The sequence below is a fragment of the Sceloporus occidentalis genome, unplaced genomic scaffold (genome assembly GCF_023333645.1).
Source record: "Sceloporus occidentalis isolate IW3139 unplaced genomic scaffold, rSceOcc1.0.p SCAF_5, whole genome shotgun sequence".
In the NCBI taxonomy this organism is placed as follows: Eukaryota; Metazoa; Chordata; class Lepidosauria; order Squamata; family Phrynosomatidae; genus Sceloporus; species Sceloporus occidentalis.
Genome location: NW_028316985.1, coordinates 119,874,605 through 119,896,113, shown reverse-complemented (window position 1 = coordinate 119,896,113; position 21,509 = coordinate 119,874,605). Strand labels below are relative to the sequence as shown.

General features: G+C 39.6%; 1 protein-coding gene across 3 annotated transcripts in view; it reads left to right on the top strand.

The window, feature by feature from the left end:
- The window catches only part of LOC149312752 (rho GTPase-activating protein 7-like), a 270,354-nt gene that overhangs the window by 223,779 nt on the left and 25,066 nt on the right, over positions 1-21,509 (top strand). For all 3 annotated transcript variants that reach the window (XM_089525291.1, XM_089525292.1, XM_089525293.1), the window contains 3 exons: positions 4,230-4,301; positions 9,514-9,595; positions 18,352-18,415. In XM_089525291.1, coding sequence (XP_089381417.1) covers positions 4,230-4,301; positions 9,514-9,595; positions 18,352-18,415 — 218 coding nt within the window. The remainder of the gene's footprint in view (positions 1-4,229; positions 4,302-9,513; positions 9,596-18,351; positions 18,416-21,509) is intronic.

The following is a 21,509-nucleotide window of genomic DNA, read 5'->3' as shown; positions in this document are numbered from 1 at the left end:
ACCATCGATTTGCAAAGATCACATCTGTGTTGGTGGCTACAGTTATTTCCCAATTTTATCTCTTCCCTGGCTTTACCCCATGTGTTTTTATGAGTGTAATTAGGATTTCTTTCAAAATAATGGAACAAGTCCCAATTATGCTATTGGAGTGATTTTTGTGGAGGATTAATATTATCATAATTTGAAAGCCTATGTGGACATTTTCAGCAAAAACCCATTAAGGGTATATTAGGCTTCAGGTTGGTTTTTGTTAACAGACCTCTACTGTTAAAAGCCATGGATTTTTCACTTCCAGAGTATTTTTTGATCAGAATTCCTTCCTGCAGCAGTCGCATGGAGGAAACAAAGAAAGATTGTCAACATGGGGAATCTTCCTGTTTGGATTAAGGTCAAACAGTATGCTGTGTTGTTCTTAGAGGATGCTGGTTTCTAAAACTTTGGAACGATGTGAAAGGTCTAACTTATCAGAAGATGGATGTGGAGAATCTTGCTCCATCTGTCTTTTAAAAAGTATATTTAAAAGTAAATGTAAAAGTATATTTAAAAGTAAAAAGTATACACAGAAAATAGACATATTTCAGACATTTGGTGACCTTTCTTTTTATATTATTATTATTATTATTATTATTATTATTAATTTATATCCCACCTTTCCCCCATTATGGGGATTCAAGACAGAATGTACAGAATGTTGGAAGCAGATCTAGTCAAAAACTTACAAAAACACAGACACACTTGCATGCACACACACACACACACACATTAAAATAAATCAAATATTTTAAAAAGCAGTTAATAGAATTACAGCCATTAAAAATCCATTAAAACACAGAATATAAAAAAACAACAGAATGATACAACTGTTTAAAAATCTCATTGCAGTCAACCCTGAAAGCCTGTTGGGTTAACAAAGTTTTTACTTGGTGGCAGAAGGAGAGCAAGGGAGGGGTTTCCAAAGTCTGGGAGGAGCCTCTCCCTTGTTTTCTCAGTGGAACTGAAAGAAGGCCTTTGCTTAGAAAGACTCATCTCATCATTGCCCATCTTCTTCACAACTCCAGTATTGGACAAAATCCATTTTAACCATTATTTGAGATGTTTGGCAACTTCTCAGAACCAAATTCCAGCAACTGTACTTTTGCTGTGACCTATGTGTTCCTCTTTGTTTGTTCACATTGTTAGGGGTTTTTTTTTCCTGTTGAGCTACATTCTTATTGTTCTAAATATATATGTTTAACTTGGTCTTTCTATATTCTGTTAGCAACTACAAATAAACTTGAAAAAAAAATTTAAAAAATGCATGGTACATTAAATTCATAGTGTTTTCTGCTTACACAGAGCAAACATATTCAGATCCAATCAAGATCAGGGAATGGGTGTGGTTGGAGGGGTCTTAAACTTTCAACAGAGTTACTCTTTATGTGTTTAGTGCAGTGATTCTCAAGCTTTGGTCTTCCAAATGCACTGGACATCAATTTCCAGAAGCCAAAGGCAAAATAACTAATAGGTAGGGATCCTGGGAGGCCAAGTCCAAAACATTTAGAAGACCAAAGCATGAGGACCACTACTTGCTTATAGTTTGATCCTTGAATCATACCTTGTGTTCAGTTTTCTATGAGGATTGGACTTTTTTTTCAAAATTACCTTCTCTTTGGACCCTCCAGAACCCACCAGAAACTCTACTGCTGCAGAGTTTACAGCCAAAATTCAGTACACACCAACAGAATTGATTAATAAACTCTGCTGCATAGATTCATCCCATTCTTCAGCGTAGAGTATTTCCTTCCCTTCTGAAAGAGAAGGCAAAAATAGATGTCATTTCATTGTTGTGGATGTTGGCTGCAGTTTGCCCTCCAACATTCCATAGATAAAAACGACAATATGTGTATAGCTGAATAACATCCAAGTATAGTCAAGATGCCAAAAGTTATTAATTAAAGACAGGACACAAACTAGCAGTTTGCTTTTGCCTAGCCTGGCTGGGTAGGGCAAAATTCTACTTGTTCGTTTCCTCTTCTCCCACTGAGTTAAATGGGTAGAAGTGACAGTAAGGGCTGTTCGACAGTGGAACACACTCCCTCAGAGTGTAGTGGAGTCTCCTTCCTTGGAGTTCTTTAAGCAGAGGCTAGATTGCCATCTGCTGGGGATGCTTTGATTTGGATTTCCTGCATGGCAGGGGGGGTTGAACTAGATGGCCCGTGCGGTCTCTTCCAACTCTATGATTCTATGAAGTCTGCTGCACCAGTGGTACTGGGCACATGCTGACAAAAAGGGGTGCTGGGACCATACATTGCTCATGCCTTGGTCTAGTGACCAAGTCCACTTAAAGAAATGTTCCTAAAGATAAGAGAGTTTTGCCTGATGTGCTTTGCTTTATTGGTACATGGAGGCTTGATTGGCTTGTATAGTTGTTACCTCTGAGGGTTTCCCCAATGACCAGAAATGGATACTGGTACACAGGCAAATTCCCCACAAGATATCTCCTCAAGTCACTCAGGTACTGTCTTCCATGGCTCAACCCTGTAGCTTCCCCTGCCCCCCACACCTAGAAGGCTTCAGATTTGAAAGTAACCAAAAGATTGCTCTTTAAAACCACTGTTTTGTTGGAACTGAACTGAATGTTTCCATTAAGGTCTGGCTTGGGACCTTGTGAGAGCTCTGGCACAATGAGAGACTCCAGGGAGAGGTCAACTGGAGCATTTTATTTTCTTCAGCTAATCCAAGTTTTTCATTTACCTGTCAACCTCGGACTGTATTCTGGAGCAAGAATCCAAATTAATTAGACATGTTGGCACGCTTGATAAGAAAACAGTGCATGTAACTCAAAGACCTGCACGTATTCCCTTTCTCCTGGCCTCATGTGCATACTTGTGAATGATTGGATTCTGCCAAATAGTATAGTTTGAAGGAGTGAAGCACAAGAAAAGTATGGTTGGAGGAAATCAGCTATATGTAAACTGAGTAACTCATAAATGCCGTGGAGACCTGTAGTTCTCTTCCACTTTTAACCTGAATGGTAAATGCAGGCTCAAGTGGATGTAACACAATGTGTCAGTTGTTCTTTGGATTTAGGCCTGTCAGTATTATTTACACTATCTAAAAAAGCTGGGTATTAGCTTTACTATGTATTTCAGTCTGCAAAATAATCACATCAAATTTACCGAGCAACACTCATTTTTATTTGGAGGTTTTTAGTGATATTAATTTAACCTGTATTATCTAATACACTCTTGCTAAGGTTGTTTTTTTGTTTTTAAAGAAGCTATGAGCCAGCAGTTCAGTCTTGAGCCAGGCCCTTTCCTTGTGTCCTAAAAAGCAATAAAAATTGTATCTTGCGCTGGTGGAGTTCCATCAGCCACAGCCTACAATGAAAGCACTATGTGCCGACAAATGCATAGACTCTGACTGGCAATAGTGAACAATATATGAGAAATAAAGACTGTTTTTCCAGGGTGATTGCTGAATATAAGCACATTTTCCAAGCTCAAATGTAAAAATTGCTTTGAAAATTGCACCCTTTGTTTTGATTTCTGTAATGCGCTCTACATGGGGCCACCCTTGTACCAAGTCCGGAAGCTTCAGTTAGTACAAAACATGGCAGCCAGATTGGTCACTGGTGCATCCAGATTTGACCATATAACAGGTATCTTGAAAGATCTTCACTGGCTGCCCATTCGCTTTCGAGCACAATACAAGGTGTTGGTTACTACCTATAAAGCCCTACATGGCTTAGGCCTGAGTTACTTGAGGGACCGCATCTCCCCATATGATCCGCCCCGCACACTCAGAACATCTGGGAAGAACTTATTGGTAATTCCACCTTCCAAATATGTTGCCACATCCCAGATGGCCTTTTCAGTGGTGGCCCTGCAGATGTGGAATGATCTACCCGAGGAGCTCCATCTGACAAGCCCCTAGAAACATTCAAAAAGAGGCTTAAAACTTCTTTTTTGTCAAGCCTCCCTCCCCCCCCCCGAAGAATGAAGCTGCCTACTCTGTTGCCATCGATTCCCTATGCTTACCCCTGAATGTTAACGATTGTGTTTAAAATGTTTGTGATTGCACGGTTTTATTATGGGATTTTATCTATTTTATGCAATGTTTTTTATGTTTTTTTAATTGTTTGTAGACCGCTTTGATCTGCGGAATAGCGGTATATAAATAAAATTTATTATTATTATTACTATTATTGATACTCCCTAACTGTGACTTATCCTCTCTTTGTCTTTCAGAGATTGAGGCCAAGGAGGCATGTGATTGGCTGCGGGCAGCTGGGTTTCCACAATATGCACAACTTTATGAGGGTAAGCAAGAAAGATGCTCAAGCAGGCTTTCTGTGTCCTTCCTTTTTTAAAAGAGTGATTTCGTCTAATTATAGCTTTCTTTTTTAAAAAATATTTATGTCCTGCCCTCTATCTAAAGATTCAGGGCAGTCTCCAGTAATATCAACATGATGAATACAAAAAGTAAAAATGATTTTAAAAGGCTAAAAACATTAAACAGTCTAACAAGTGAAAAGAAAATAGATGAAAAGCAGTTTTAAAACTTTATAACAATTCAAAACTTTGTACATATGTGGATCTATATAAAACCAGTTAAGCTCCAAAACTTTTGTAAACAACAATGTTTTCACCTAATGTCAGTTAAGCATCTAATGGGAGGGTATTCCAAAAGTGAGATGCCACAGCAAGGAAAAACCTCTTATCTTGTCCTGCAACAGCATATTGCCCTGACTGCCAGGCAACAACAGTCAGAGGAGGGCCCCTCCAGCACCTCATACCTTAGATAGGCAGATGTCTGCTGGACTTGATCCCCTATGCCAGGGGTAGGCAACCTTTTTGAGCCGGGGGCCGGGTTGCTGTCCCTCAGACAACTGGGGGGCCGAAGCCAAAAATAAACAAGTAAATAATTTTTTAAAAAATTAAATAAATAAATAAACCGGGACAAATGTAGGACAAAATTTTCAAATGGAGGACATTTTTTAAAAAAAAAACAAAAGGAATGGAGGACACATGAAAAAATTTGCTGATTTTTAAAAAAATGTTAATATAAATGCATGTTTCTGAGGCTTCTATAGACAATTGCCCCCCTTGCCCTCCTCCTCCTGATAGGCCAAAGGCCCCACGCCCTCACGCGAGAGGCCAAAGGCTCCGGCGGCAATCGGTGGCAGGACTGGGCTGGGGCCGGTCCCAAGGCCTTGCCGGGCCGCATATGGCCCGCGGGCTGTAGATTGCCTACCCCTGCCCTATGCCATGCCATTCCCTTCTCCTTTTGTGTCATGCCTTTTTAGAGTGTAAGACTGAGGGCAGGGAACTGTCAAATTAACAATCTGAAAGCCGCTCTGAGAACTTTTGTAGCTGAAGCATGATTTTTATATGAGAATCAGGTTTATTGAAATGGTATTTAAGTGGCATAAGAATTTGCAGAGATGAATTGCTTCTTTGGGGGCGAAATCGGCTAATGTTAGTTAATATTTGACGGTGTTTTAAGAAAAAGTCTAAGAAGATGTTTGGTTGGGTTTTCAGTGTAAATGCTCTACAAAGCAGCTCAGAAGCTTTCTCCATGTTGAATAGGAAAGGCCTGCATCTCCACCTCCCCACAGCTGGTGGTTCCAAGTCTATAGAAATGGATTATTATTTGGGCCTGGAAGCAGCAGCAGTGCTAAGTAGGCGTTTTTTGATGAATGGTTGAGATGCGCTTTAGTTTGCAGCTGCATTGGCAACAGGAGACAATAATAGCACTTGCAGAGACAACACTTGGCAGTTCTTCTGTTTATCTGTTTGGGGACTGAGTTTCCTTCCATTATATTCTCCACATTTGGGGCTGAAATGCTGCCAAGAAAAGCTACTTTTAAAAATAAATAAATAAAAATATCTCACTGGGATAGTTCTAGCTGTTGTCCATTCACTTTGTTTAAAACCCTGTATTTGTACTCTTTGGTTTCTGTTGCTCTTCCAGGGTACACAATTTCTAAGAAGCTTTTCTCTTATGCAAACATGGACACATATGTACAAACTATGTACATGCACACACACATACCTCCCTTCACTACCATAGACCCAATCATGATAATTATTTGTGTTCTGAATTTAGAGACCAACATGATGTAGTGGTTTGAGCATTGGACTGTAAGTCTGGAGACTAGAGTTTGAATCCCCACTTGGCCATGGAAACCTACTGGGAGACCTTGGCCAAGTCACACCCTCCCAGCCTCAGAGGAAGGCAAAGGCAAGCCTCCTCTGAACAAATCTTGCCAAGAAAACCCTGTGATAGGTTTGCCTTAGAGCTGCCATAAGTTGGAAATGACTTGAAAGTACACAACAACAACAACTCAGATTTAAGACAGACTTGAATAGTTTATGACTCACATCGGCAAATATAGTCTGTTAGCATGAATTTATGGCTTCTTAGGTCCTTGTTTTTATTGCCGTAGTAAGGCAATGTAAGCAAGAAGTTTATCAAGTTCCTATTGGTGATTTTGGTGGGTTGCACATTATATAGACCTGAATTGAGACTTTAATCATGGGAGATGATGATATACTTCCTGTCTAGAGGATTATTTTAAATAATTAAAGTTACATCTTGCCTTTCCATGAGGGTTGGCAGGCAAAGCATTTTAATGCATAGTTGGGTTAAATTTACACATTTAAATTTATGTGTCTGTATTGACATAGAATCATAGATTTGTTGACCTGAAAGGAACCTCAAAGGTTGCCAATTCAGGATTGTACCAGCTTCTGAGATTTCCAGGCCAAAACCTGAGATTTAGGTACAGCCCCTGGTGATGTCATTAAGTGTAACATATAGACTACCCACCACAGTTGCTCACAGCTTGTCACAGAAACACAAACACAAGGCCGGGGTGGGAGGGGAGGGAGGGAGAAAGAGAGAACATATATTTCCTGTTTGAAAATTAAGGCAGAAATTAAACTAAAGGAGTTGTTTCAAGGTAAAATGGGAGGATTATTCCTTCTCATCTGTTTAAGAAGATGGGATAAGGAACATTTAATCTAGTTCACTTGCTTCTAGATGAAAAGTAGATGCTGAGCCAAGTCCTGGCTCCTCAACAACTGGGAGAAAAGGAGGAATTTAACTATATAAATACATAAACCTGCTGGAGAGTCTTTGCAATTTGCAACAACAAATCAATCAAGCCTGGAGATGACCCATAAAAACTGGGAACTCATGGGCAGGCCCAGAGATTTGGCAACCCTGGTCATATGGGAGAGTGAATGCGACACCTGCAAGTGGAGTTCATCGGGACACACACTAAATGAACCGTGCTCCCAGACTCACATAGCCAAGCTTTGGCACTGGCTCTGCTAATTGTACATTCTGAGAGTATTTGTCCAAAAAAAGTAACTTTCCCAAGCTCCGCAATACGTGGGGATAGGATTTTTCTACATCGCAGAAGGGCCCGTCCATTCAAGAGACCACCCCTTTGTGTGAGAAGAACCCCTTTTTAAATCAACTCCTGGTATGTAGGACTTGCAAACAGTACTTTTATTCACCAACTCATTTTAACAGACTTTCAAGGATGTGAAGAAAAGCAGTGTCTTATGGATCACCAAATTAGAGAATCCTAGAGTTAGCAAGGGTCATCCAGTCCAACCACCCCATCCCCCCCCCCCAATAGGAATATACAATCTCCTATGTAGAGCTTTTTTCCTGAGTGCAGAAGGAATGTTGAATCAAAGATACATCTGCTGTTCAGGGTAATATATTTCTCTGGGTGGTGAATTTCTCTGCTTCCAGTTGCAAAACTACTGTAAATTTCCATACTTCGCCCATGCTGCACTCTCCCCCAAACACTAAAACAGCTGTCTACATAGCTAGCCTACCAGTCTGCAACCTGCTTGTTGGACTTATTTTTCTTGGAATCCAAGGCAGGCACAACCTGCAGAAAATATGCCAAGGTGTTGTTTTGGCGGGGGGGCATATTTATTTGTTTGGAGTATTTATACCCGGTCAGGACTTACTTTTTTTTCAAATTAGCCATTTCACTGCCCTCAGGCTTACAGTCTAAAAAGACATGACACAAAAGGAGAAGGAAATAGTGGTGGGGAAGGGATCAAGTTCATTGTTCTTCTCTCCCTCTGGGGTCATGGCAGTTGGACTGGAGGGAGGGCTCTTCTTTTTCTTTGGCCCGATGGAGCTGGCCTGCCTCTCACTCTTCCACCACCTTCACCTTGATGGATTACAAGCAGATTTTGAGAAAGCTCCTGTGGGACTGCAACTTCCAGAAATCCCTCCCAGGTGTCCAAAAAAGTAGCTTTCCTGTGATCTGGTTACCAGTATGTAGGCCTATCTTTGGGCGCATTCACATCTGCTGGGGTTTGGTTCCAGGACCCATCAGGAATACCAAAATCTATGGATGCTCAAGTCCCATTAAATACAGTGGCATAGTAAAATGGTGTCTCATCATCATCATCATCATCATCATCATCATCATCATTATTTATATGCTACCTCACCCTATGGATTGAGGTGGGTTAAAGAAATACAATTAATACAATAAAATACACAGTAAAAGCAAATCTACAAAAAAAATCCCCACAAAAATATAATTTAAAATAGTTCAAAAGGAGTGTGGAAGAGAGACAATTTAGGGTAGAGATGACAATCGGTTTTATAAAATGGCAAAATCAAGGTTTGCTTTTTGGAATTTATATATTTTAAAAATATTTTAAGCCATGGATGCTTGAATCTGTGGACAAGAAGCCCATGGATACGGAGGACTGATCGTACTTAATTACAACTGTCATGGTGCCATTTTGTGGAATCTGGGGCTTGTAATTTGGTGAGGCAAAAGAGCTCACTGGCTAAGAATTCAAAACACCACTCCCTAAACTGCAAATCCCAGGATTCCATGGAATGAAACCATGGTAGTTGAAGTGGAATCATAGCACTATAATTGCATAGTATATATGGGCCCCGTATTCCTTCTGTGTCATGGAAATGACAGGAGGCTTCATGGCAGATCCAGTCTTGTTCTGTGCAGTTCATAATTCCCAACTGGACATCAGCATCAGTTTATTAAAAATAACTGTTGATCTCTTCGTAGAGTGATGTTTTCTTTTGCCAATCTGTTGCTTTCCAGTACTGCTGGAACTGTTAACCTTTTGCCTAAACGCTGTGTGCTGCAGGCTCTTGGAAAGTGTCCTCCAAATGTGTATTGTGTTTAAAGTTCAGATTGGTTTTTCATAACTCTTGCCATTGTGGAGCTGGCTCCAGTGCGCTCTCTCTCTCTGTCTCTCTCTGTCTCTCTCTCTCTCTCTCTCGGTCCCTTTCCTTCCTGCCACACATGGGAAATTTCAGATGCCAACCCTGTATGCGAAAGGTTCCTTATGAGAAACAAAGCTGCTGTCACACATCCAAGGTGGTATGAAGGGAAACTTATCTTATAGGAGCCGGCTCTTTGTATCTGATTTCTTGGGAGACAGATGGTTGCTTTGAAGTACGTTGTCTTTAGGAATACCATTCTTTCTGATTGCCTATCCATCTTAATTCCTGCAGATCTTATATTTCCCATTGACATTGCTTCAGTCAAGAGAGAGCATGACTTTCTGGACAGAGATGCCATAGAAGCCTTGTGCAGGTATGTGGAGAAAGATTGGTTCAGGAAAACGAAGTACTTTGAGTATTCAGTATTTAGGAAATATTCAAAAGTGGAATAAGGATAAGTGTGTCAGTTGGTATCTTTATTGTCCGGTCCACTAAGTCCAATTTTTCTCCCTAATGCAAACAGCACATTATATAGGGCTTTTTCAAAGATAAAATATTTGTCTTTACAAAATATTTATAAAGACGGAGAAAATATTTGTCTTTACAAAATTGGCTCTGGGTGAGGCTGCGGTAGCAGTAACAATCCAGCACCTAAACAATTGTGGTGATCTGCCTTAGACCAAATGCTTATGGCAATAGGTGTTTGTTCCCAGGCCAGTACTGTGCTCCATCAAAGCCTTACACTATTTATCGTAAGTATAATTTTCACATGGTTTTTAGATACTGTATTCCTGTAAGAGTAACATTATTGAATGTGTCTCAGTGAAGGAAAACAATGCTAGTTTTTTAAAGATATAACTTTGTATAGTCTCTTTAGGCAAGAACTCTTTAAAGAAGGGAAGGATCTGACATGGAAACAAATTATGGGAAACTTGCTTTGGTTGGGTGAAACTAACCATAGATATATTTTGGTTTCCTGTTGTAGCTCACTTTGTTGTAGTTTACCATATGTAAATTGTGTGCTGTTCCAAGGTAATTGCTATTGTCAAAACTGATCTGGCAGTAGTGTATTTAACACTATGATACAGAATGGTAACCTGGGCTAAGCTGAACCTCTCAAAGATACATTCTGCATTCGTTTTCACCAAGAAAAATGAAGTGTCTAATTAAAGAATTGCGAGAGCATGGTGTAGTGGTTTGAGCATTTTATTCTGACTCTGGAGACCAGGATTTAAATCCCCATTCAGCTATGGAAACCCTCTGGGTGACCTTGAGCAACTCACACTCTCTCAGCCTCAGAGGAAAACAAAGGCTAAAAGCCCTCTGAATAAATCTTGCCAAGAAAACCTCATGGATCCTTAGGGCCACCATAAGTTGGAAACAACTTGAAGGCACAAAGCAACAATTAAAGGATTAAATCAGTGCAATTCTAACATTTTGTGGTCAATATTCATCATCAATGGTCTTAAGAGGATTTCTAAAATAATTTACTTTGACAAACATGATATACTTAATGAATCAAATCAAACATTGATCATCTTCACACAAACTAGTGCTATAAACACATACTGTAAAAAAATGATGCCATCTGATTCGTCATTTCTTGCATTCAGCTGTTTTATGAATGAGTAAGGTTCAACCATCAAGGTATGGCTGTGAGGAGGAAATTTTAATTTTGCTTTTGCTTCTATTTTAAGCTAGCAATTCTAAGGTTTCTCATTATATCAAAACCCATACAAATTGTTAGGCTTTACTGTGTGTGTAAAACAAGGCAATGGCAAGCTGTGCTTTGGGGGTTTACTTGATTTCCTAAACCATAATTAAGATTAATCACAGTTTAAACTATTGTTGATTGAAAAGGAAATTACAGTAAAAGCCTCAGGTCTCCTTTTTGCAGATGCAGCAGAGGAGGGGAGGGCAAAAGGAAATAACTAGGAAGTAAATAAAATGGTTGTAAGTAAGGGCTGGGAACCTTGGTACTTTCCATATGTTTTGGACTACATGTGTAATACACCCTGATCATTGGCTATGATAGCTTAGTGTTATGGATATTGTAGTCCCAAATATCTGGAGAGCACCAACTATCAAGAAACGGTTCTAAGTATTTCTTGAGGCCGAGGATGTACTATATATTCAAATCTGACATACAACCAGTCACTGGAGCCCAGGGAATGGAAATGTATGGCTCACCGAATCCGATCTGGAGCAGTCAATATAGGGATCATGGGAGCTGCACTCCAACAACATCTGGAGAGCCATGAATTTTTCATGCCTGCTGTAGCTCTAGCATCACGAATAGCCTGTAATGGCTTCAGATGTTCAGATCATCCTTTTGCAGAATTGCAAATGGCTGTAAAGTGTGGTTATGATATCTTCAATGCAATCTATCCATATTTTTCCTTAATTATGTGACCTACTTCCAAGTCCCAGGAATAATAGTATGTTTCTACACAGTGCATTGTTTCCCCAAAAAAGTGACAGGCTTTAAATCCTAATCTGTTTCAGGAGTCTTAATGTAGAAAGAGATTGTATCTTGAAAACATCTCTCAAAATGAAATATGAACTCTTTACTTCAAAGGTATATACTAGCTGCAGGACACATGGAGTCACTGTAGATGCAATAGAAATCTACTATAGTCTGGCCTAGAACTAGCACTGATTTTGGTACAGATTGCATCCCTACAGCATTTTGCAGGTGTAAACCAGGACACGTGGCCAAGCAACACATGTGTCTCTGGCAAAAGTTATTAATGAAGGACATTCTAGTTAAGAGAGGCTGCAGCAGTTTGCTTTTGCCTGAGTCTACAGAGAAAGGCAGGATTCTGCACCTCCTCTCTTACCCCCCCCCCCCAGTTAATTGAGTGAAAACTGCTTTTGCACTTTGAACTGTTTGCAGCAATGAAATAATCAAGGGAGAAAGGAGAAAATAGAGATGAAGAGGGAGAAACTGGGACGTTTTAAAAGCATCTGAAAAAGTGGGACAACAAAGGATTAACTGGAACAATCCCTACCAAATCAGGACAGATGGAAGATATGATATTCTGTATATCTAACAGCAACATAGAAGGTCCTTAGGAGTATTAAAGACAAATGTAAACTAAAAGGGTTCATCATAGATTCCTCCTGACACCAGTAGACTGATTAGTTCAACTCTCCTTTTTGCCCCTGCTTGTTTATTGCTACTGCTTCTTACTTTGCCTGGGGAAATGGAACAAAGTACTCCACAGCCTGATTTTGGAATTGGGGAAGTGCTGGACTGCATCTCCATTTCCTTTGAAGTTTTATGTGAATTGATACTCTTTATTTTACAGAGGATTTCAGAGGAGGAAACAGCACATCCTCTGTCTACCCCAGGCAGTTGGCTGCAGGGTGAGGTAACTTTCCAGAGCAAAAAGAGGGAGCTGGCAGTAACAGCAAGTAGGGAGGGACCAAACCGAAGGCTGAGCCAAGATTTGATGCAGCACTGTTGTGCACACCTTTTTATTCAGCTATGAAACCAAGTAGAAACTGGTTCAGTGGGGCTGAACCTTGAGCAAAGGTGTAGTTACAAGGGGACCAAGTGAGGGCAGCCCATCCAATTAGAATTCTGCCACAGCAAATTTTTTTTTCTTCAGTCCTCAAGTTTCTAGTATTGCAGTAATGTAAAACATCCATTGAGCATTTAGAAATACAGTGAAGCATCCAAAGGTAAAGTTACTATGACAAAGTCGCTTGTGTAATGAGGACACACAAATATGAGTTTTAAGTGTGAACAGGTTTCAGTATCTCAGGAGATTATTGCATTACAAGTGTTGCTATTCTACTTTAACTGTTCTGGCTGCCTCCTGTTACATTCTGGGATTTGCAGTTTAGGAAGGGGCATTTAGAATATTCAGCCAGAGAGCTCTTAGGCCTCACTGAACTACGAAACTCAGAATGCAACAGGAGGCAGTCAGAGCCATTAAGCAACGCTTTAAGAGTGTAGTGCGATAATCTCCTCACTCTCTGCAATGTTGGCAATTTCAGAGATGAAGGAAAATTTCATTGAGGAAGGGAGTAAAGAGTTATGCAATTCTTGTGCTCAGTACGGAAGCAGTAATTTAAACAAACACAGAGGCTGTTGTTTTTTAAGGTTACTTCTGGAGGACAAAGTCTTACATCCACTTCTCTTGACTTACGCTCCATTGAACTAAATAGGATGTACTTGAGAGTAAGCATTTACAGGATTGTGCTGAGAATTTATTTCTCTAGGCTCTCACTTTAGTGTGATCAGCTGTTCAGCAGAATTCATGTTACCTTTTCAGCTTGTACACCTCTTGCAAGGAAATAATTTTTCCATATATATATATATATATATATATATATATATAGACACAGAGAGAGAGAGAGAGAGAGAGAGAGCGGCTGCCAGAGAGCCCTAAAATAGGACTTAGGTCATCACACCTACTCAAGAGTAAGTTCAGTTTTCTTCAGTGGTGCTTCCTTCTAAATAGACATACATAAGATTTTATTAGTGTCCTTTTGCTATACCATGAAAATTATTCAGAGGAAAAAGAACTTCAGTAATATTTTGTATTCAGTTTTCCTTCTAAATGGGTCTTTTGTTTAGTCCTACAGAAAAAAAAGTCTTCCCTTTCTATGAAGTGTGATAGTGTGTGAATTTTATTTTATAGATACCTCAGTGGAAAAAATTAACACAGACCGTACACTTATCTGCCTCAGCTGCCCAAGGGTCTCCTTTTGAAAAAAAGAAAAGGCCTACAGATAATCTTCTTAAAATCAAAGACATTCTTATCAGGCTGGAAATGTGTTTTCTGTGACAGCTCAGAGTGGTGGGCTGGTTAAATGCACAGGTTGGAACTAGATAAAACTGAATAGAGAGGCCAATGTTATAAATGTTTATGTGAAACAAACCTCAAGTTCCAAATTCTACAGAAGAACTTTTTAAAATGAAGAATGTGCAAGTAATTTTAATTATCTTTTAACTGTCACTTAAATTTAATCCACAACAAAGTATTTCCTGTGAGATTTTTTTTTCCATATAGGAAGCTTATCTTGTTTTTCTCTCAGTCGGGGGTGGGAATTATGCATCCCTCCAGATATTTGTCTGCAGATCTCACCCACCCTGTCCAAGTTAGCCAGTGTTGAGTTTTATTCCAACAACATCTGGAGGCCCACAGGATTCTCATCACAGCTGTGAATTACAAGAGCATGTCTGACTGATCAGAACAAACTTCCATAGCAGTGGAATCATTTTTAAATGAAGCCTACAGATAATCTTTGAGAAATGAAAGACATTCTTATCCGGCTGTCTGGAAATATGTTTTCTGTGACAAGATCAGAGTAGTGGGCTGGTTAAATTCAGCAGGTTGTACTAGCAGAAGACATTTCCTCAAGGATATGTGGTGCTTCTTTTGTTCCTTTCAACTTAAGAAGTGAGCAGCTGGACCACGTGTTCCTCTGTTGGTTTGCATGCAGGATCTCCTTGGACTTTGTGAGATATGAATTCTCTTGCTCCTATGATCAGATAATGCAAGGTCTCACATTTCGGTTGTTCATTTCCAAGGCCTTGAAAAGTTACTTTTGCTGGGGGGCAGGGTATGGAAGTTATAAAAAATATAACTTTTCCAAGTTCTGGACATCTCTCCCTGTTGTAGGGGAAGTATACGTGTGTGTGTGGCTCCCAAAAAGAATATACCTGGTGAAGCCTTTTTAAGACCCAGTTCCTGCATTATGGGAATCAACATTTGTGTGAATGTACATACCATATGAGAAGATATTCTCATTATTTGTAATGTAAATTTACAGACCATTGTATATTGCTCTATTTTCTTTTAATAAAAAGAAGCAAGGCAAGTGACAGATGTTACATAGAGTTGAAAATGGAAACAATACAGTTGTTAAATTAGGGCCAAAACAGATGGCCCTTTTCTACCACCTTCCAGGCAGCTAGGGAGTGCAGTGTTTATATGCTGCATGCTACCGAAGCGCCTTAAAGTTGATTTTCAGCTGCAGTGGAACAGAAAAGCCATTTTTTGCCGGCCCAAAAAGGCTGCTCCTTTTTTGGTTGGTAAAAAGGTAGATTGGGGCTGAGGTGTGCAGCGGCCCCAATCCAGCTTCAGAAAGGGCAGCCTGTTTTGCCCTTAGTTAAAGTTCTCAAGCTGTTTGAGCTCAAATGGTGTAGTGTCAAAATCATGAGCCATCAACTTGTGTGCAACCCTCCTTCTTGTACAATCTCAAGAAGACAATGAAAGCTTTTGCTTATCCTTTTTAATCAACTTCTATTCTATTGTGATGTCTGAACCCAAAACTGATTAATTTTAATCATAGTTTGGAGAACCATGCTAGCTTCCTAAACCACAATCTTCATTAAAGGCTAATTACAGTTTGTCTGAATTCAGAGATTAAAACTTAATGCAGTTAAATATGGAGGCAAACTGTGATGAAAGAAAAAACTTCCAATTTCATGTGATACAATTGAGCCAAATTAGTTAAGCATGATGTCTGAATGAGGTATATCAGCTTGTATTTCTGTACTGTACTAAATAATGCTGAAAGTGAGCAAAGTTGGATTTAACCTATTCTGACCTGAAGCTCTGCTTTTCATGAAGTCATTTAAAAGATTCCCATTGGCCTCCATTACAGTGGCCATAATATACTGTTAGTCACACACACATACATAGAGTGGCCTCTCATCTTAAATATATTAAATATATATGCTTTAGAGAGCTTTCTTTAATTAAAATACCCATCCTTTCTGAAATCCCACCAACCCAGTTTAATTCCTATGTAGTTTGAAACAGTATGAGAGCAACTGTATGAAAGAAACTGTGCAACCAGGGTGAGAGAGGAGTCTTTTTATTTTCTTTCTTTTGGAGAGATTAGCAAAGCTGTCCTGGGGCTATAATGAAAATAATTATATTATACACAGAAAAGAACAGTATAGGCACCTGATGTGTGGAAAATTAGTTTTCCTTTTTGAGATTTCATCTTGGTAGGCTTGGAAAAAATTAAAGAAAGTACCAGTAGGCTGTACCATGTAAACAAGTTCTGATTGAAAGTATCTCTGACATGGTCAAGGAAAGAGTGGGGCTTGCACAGTACATACACATATACACATAGCATAGTCATTTTCACAATTGCTTCCAATTCTTATTATCAAGACATCAGTCATTATAGTCTTCTGATCACTCAAAATCAATGTAAACCCTGCTAAGATTATATTGATGCAAGTAGGACCTGAAACAAAATTTTGCATTGTTGGAGCTCGCCTATCTAGGATGACATCCAGCCATTCATTCTTCCAGAATGTAAAGTGGTATCTTCCAGAATACTCCATTCATTCTCCTCCTTGGTTTTCTCATTTATCCACCCCAATCAGCATTCCTGGCACTGTGTATACTTACTAAACTTTTGCAGAGGTTGGAGTGGGGAGTCTATAAAAACTCTGTCAAAATTCTGTTAACTGGATCATATGTCATAAGCTGAGGTTAAGTTGTTTGCTTATCTAGGAAAGTGGCAAATACCCAATATACAGCATTGCTGTGCTACTTCAACCTAGTTTCTGCAAATACCGTATGAATTAATAGAAGAACTTTACAACTTTAAGAGGCATCACATGATGAAATATTTTTTCCATAGGGGGCCAGAAACCCTACTCCACACAGAAAATGAGATCCTAAGTAAAGTGTTCATAAGAAGGTGTTGTTGTTTGCCTTCAAGTCATTTCTGTCTTACGGCCACCCTAAGGTGGCCCTATCATGGGGGGGGGGGGGGGGGTTTGAGAGTTTGTAATTCACCCAAGGTTACCCAGTGGATTTCCATGGTGAAGCAGGGAATTGAACCCTGATCTCCAGAGTCGTAAGAATATGCCCTGTGTCATTGAGGGGGAAGCAGGATTGCGCCTGACAGCCTATGCCTTTTGCCATCATATTGGCCCAGGATCATGGATTCAGATCTCTGTGCACTTGTCTAATTATAGATGATAAAAAATGAACACTCTTCATTGAGATCAGTTTTTGGAACATGCTAGGTTAAGAGCGCAGTGTAATATGACCAGAAGGCTATTCACACACTTATGTTGTATGGGCATGTGGCTGTCTATATGCATGTATGCATTTTGGACACACCTGGGCATGTTTGTGAATAACTATGCATAACAGGGGGGCAGATTCTTTAAAAATATGAAATACAGATCAGTTTTATTACTGCTGCTTAAGCATTGTGTATGTCTGTATATGATCAGTCCAGTGATAGAGTATGAGAAAAGTTATATAATATAAACAAAAATCCAATGTGGATGAATTTCCACAAACTGCACTTTGCTGTCGGTTATATAATTAAAGGAAGAATAAAGAGCAGTAGCAGTTTCTGTGTCGTCAAAGTCCATTTAGGTACAGCATATATGAAATGAGGGCATAAATATCTTAAACACACCATATCCTGTCTGATTGTGGAATCCAAGCTGGGTCAGCTCTGGTTAGTACCTGAATGGGAGGCTGCCAACAATTGCCAGGTGCTACAGGCTATATTTCAGAGGAAGGAACAGCAAAATCACCCCTGAGTATTCCTTATAAAGAAAACCCTATGGAATTCATGGGGTCACCATAAGTCAACAGGATTCTTGAAGGGCACATATACACACACACATACATGGCGTTAAGGAATTCACTCGATTTTTTTTCATATTTGATTTCATGTGGACACTGTGTTAAATGTAGATGGCTTATTCCAAAATATTTAATTTCACCCAGAGATTGCAGCACTCCAAGAAAATTCAGTCCCTGGAAGGCATTGAAAACTACACAAGTAGTTTTCCACTTGACAAATAAGAAATTTGTATGACTAACAACATTAACATCAAACTAAGTCTCCAGTTGAACAAAGTTTCCTCTATGCCTGGCTCATAAGAAACTGGGTTAGGAAAGTTTGCTCTTATGTTTCTGCATCTGCATCCCACCCACCTGATAAAACCTGGTATCCAGCTGGTGTAATGTATTAAACATAAACACTATTTTTGAGACTTCCCATTTGGTCATTTGTATGTAAATAAACTTAGTGAGAACTTCTTCAATAATTCTTTAGTTGAAGTCATGAGTATCACAGAATGACATGTTTACTGTTTAATCTTGTATGGTTCTTCCTCCATAGGCGGTTGAATACACTAAACAAATGTGCAGTGATGAAGCTAGAGATCAGTCCACACAGGAAACGGGTAAGTGCATTTGACAAATCTCTCACAGTAGTGAAAAAAATTAGAAAGCATTTTATGAGAATCAAAATGGCCTTGCTATCTGGAGGATTCTGGTAGCTAACGTCCACAAAGTAAACTGTTCCAGGTCAAAAGGAACCTAGTAGGAATGAGTTTTGATCAATTTGTCCCATCTCAGATGAGTATAAGATGAGTTCTGGATCCAAAACATTATTAAAAAGCAGAATGCTTTTTACTATGTCTTATAAATATTACTCTGTAATTTTTTTTAAAAAAAGTATCCTATCTACACAAAATATTATTCTCAAATTAGTCTCAAATTAACATAAACTAATATGGTTACAACTATTTCCTTGTCTTAAAAGGTAGAAACAATTGACAAAATATTAAACAGTAGCAAGAAAAAACTGAATACTACTGTACTCACCTTCAATTCTCAAACGTATAAAAGGAATAAAAAGGTCTTAACTTGCAACTGAAATGTTAAAATCGATGTTGGCCCAGTCCAACATTGTACATGGTGATGGCCTCCCGTCCACATGGGGGCCGCCATGATGACATCACACATGCGCCACGTCCAAATGGTGCAGCGCATGCATGACATCTCCGCACTACCCCAGGCCACTTACGGTGGCCTGAGCACGACATGGGAAGGAGCTCCGAAATGGAGCTCCTTTTGGGCACCGCTTCATTCCCACAACAACGAAACGGCTGCAGGAATGATGGCAGGAAGAAAGGGGATGGATCTTTTCTCCCATGGCTGTGGCTCCTGAGGTGTCCAGGGGCATGAAGCCCCAAGGACACCCCTTTTCTGCGCCACGAAGCAGCAGCATTTTGCCGCTTCTCCATGGCCCGGTGAGGCTGCCCTGCCCCCAACCTGGAGATAAAAGGGACACCATAGACCCGTCCCTTTGGGGCAGTCTGTGCCATGTCGTAGTCAAGCATGTCTTATGCAGAAGAGAAATTCACAACAGGGGTCACTCCCAAAAAGAGTGTGGTCTTGGTATCTGACATTTTGATCTCTGTAAACTTTAGTACAGAATTAAGGCCTCATTTGCTGTAAAGTCTGGGTATCCGGTATCCATTCTAGGCAAAGTGAAAAATATTAGCAGCAGTCAGACATTAAGACACCAAAGTTGCAGTTGAATGAGTAAAGTTCCTGAACAAGTCTCACTAAAATAAAATCTTGTGTAACTGCTCTTCATCTCACTGAATAGTGTTCATTGATGCATAAGATTCAAGTCCTCTGTCGTCTTATTTGGAAGTTAAGTGCCACTGAGCAAAGTCATGTTTGCATCCCACAAGACATTCATGGAATCCAAGTATACATTAAGCAACTTAGTACTGCCTACTTATCAAAATCCAAATACTTCAAAGCTTGGTCAAGTTTCTTCCCTCTCCCTTTGAGGTATTTGGTAATCACTGATCAGATTCCATAAAATAAAGGGCATGCTTTACTTGTTGGCAAAAGTACCATTTACTGTAATGGACCTGGATTGCATCAAAGATTCTGTAAGCGGTTCACATTTAAAGTTGCACGTACTAGTAGTGTAATCAACCCTTGTATTTAAAACAGTTATCACAGACCATAATGGGTTTGTTCTTTTTAGTTATAGTAGTGATAGTCTGTACCTTTAATTTGCCTGTCAACTTATGATGACTCCATTAATTTTTTAGGATTTTTATAGACAAGGAGTACTCAGAGGTAGCTTACAATTGTCTGAATATAGCCTGCAGCACCTGCTATTTCCTGGAGGTTACCCTTCTAATTTCTAAGCAGGCCTGAGCCTGCTTAGCTTCCATGATCAGACATCATCTGTTGCCTTCAGGGTATTTAAGGTGTTCTTACATGACTAGTGGGACTTTTGCCTGCTATTAATAGAGAAGTATGTTGTTCAAAATTGGCAGTATCCACTTGTCAAATGTGGGCACTACTGCATTTTACAGGAACTATGACAGCTTCAGAAGTAACAGTCCTATGTAAATAGCTGGAAATGGGGTTGCTTCCATCAGATGATAATGCATGAAGAGCCACTCCAAAACAAGAAGTTGTAAAGTAACTTCACACTCATAGTATATTTTATATCATGTGCACTTCTCCTTTGAAATAATGATTTTGTCTCAACATCTGAACCTACTGATGGTAGGTTAAGCTGGCAGATGAACACTGAGGGCTTTTTCACAGCACACAATTGCAGCACCATGATTTCATTGTTTTGGTTCTGTGCTATGGGATTTTGGGATTTGCAGTTTAGGGAGAGGTAGTTAGAATTCCCAGCCAGAGAGGTGTAGTGCCCACCAAACAGCAAATCCTAGGATTCCATACAGTGGAACAATGGTGGTTAACATGGAATCATAACAACTGTAATTGAAACCTTGAAGTCATCAGTTACTGTCACAGTGCAAACATTATGCAGTTTGACATCACTCTAACTTCCATGGTTCAATGCTATCGAATTCTTGGATTTGTAGTTTGGGGCACCAGACCTCTCTCTTATAGGGAAAGTTAAATATCTCACAAAACTACAAATCCCAGAATTCCATAGCTCTGAGTCGTGGCAGTTAAAGTGGTGTCTAATTGCTTTATTACTGTAATGTAGCAACAGCCAACATCACAGTCACAGGGTTAGCAGCTGAGAAAAGGAACAGTGTAGTGTGGACTTTGATAAACACTACAGGCAAGGAGATTCCACCTAAACATTAGGAAGAATGTCCTGATGGTAACAACTGTTTGACAGTGGAACACTCCCTTGGAGAGTGGTGGGGTCTCCTTCTTTGGAGGTTTTTGAGGAGAGGCTGAATGGCCATCTGTCAGGGGTGCTTTGATTGTGAGTTCCTGCATGGCAGGGGGTTGGAATGGATGAACCTTGGGGTCTCTTCCAACTCTATAATTCTATGAGTTCTAATAGTTTACATCTCCTTGATTTAGAGCTAACACTTTGTGTTGATTTTGTCTTAATTCCTGTATCTCTTGACATCCAGACAAAGAAATGTACACAATTCTTCAAAGATAATGTTTCATCTAGTTAGATTGTTGGTAGATTTCACCAATGCCGACTTTTCTCTTTAGTGAATCCAGCTTTATATAAAGAGATTC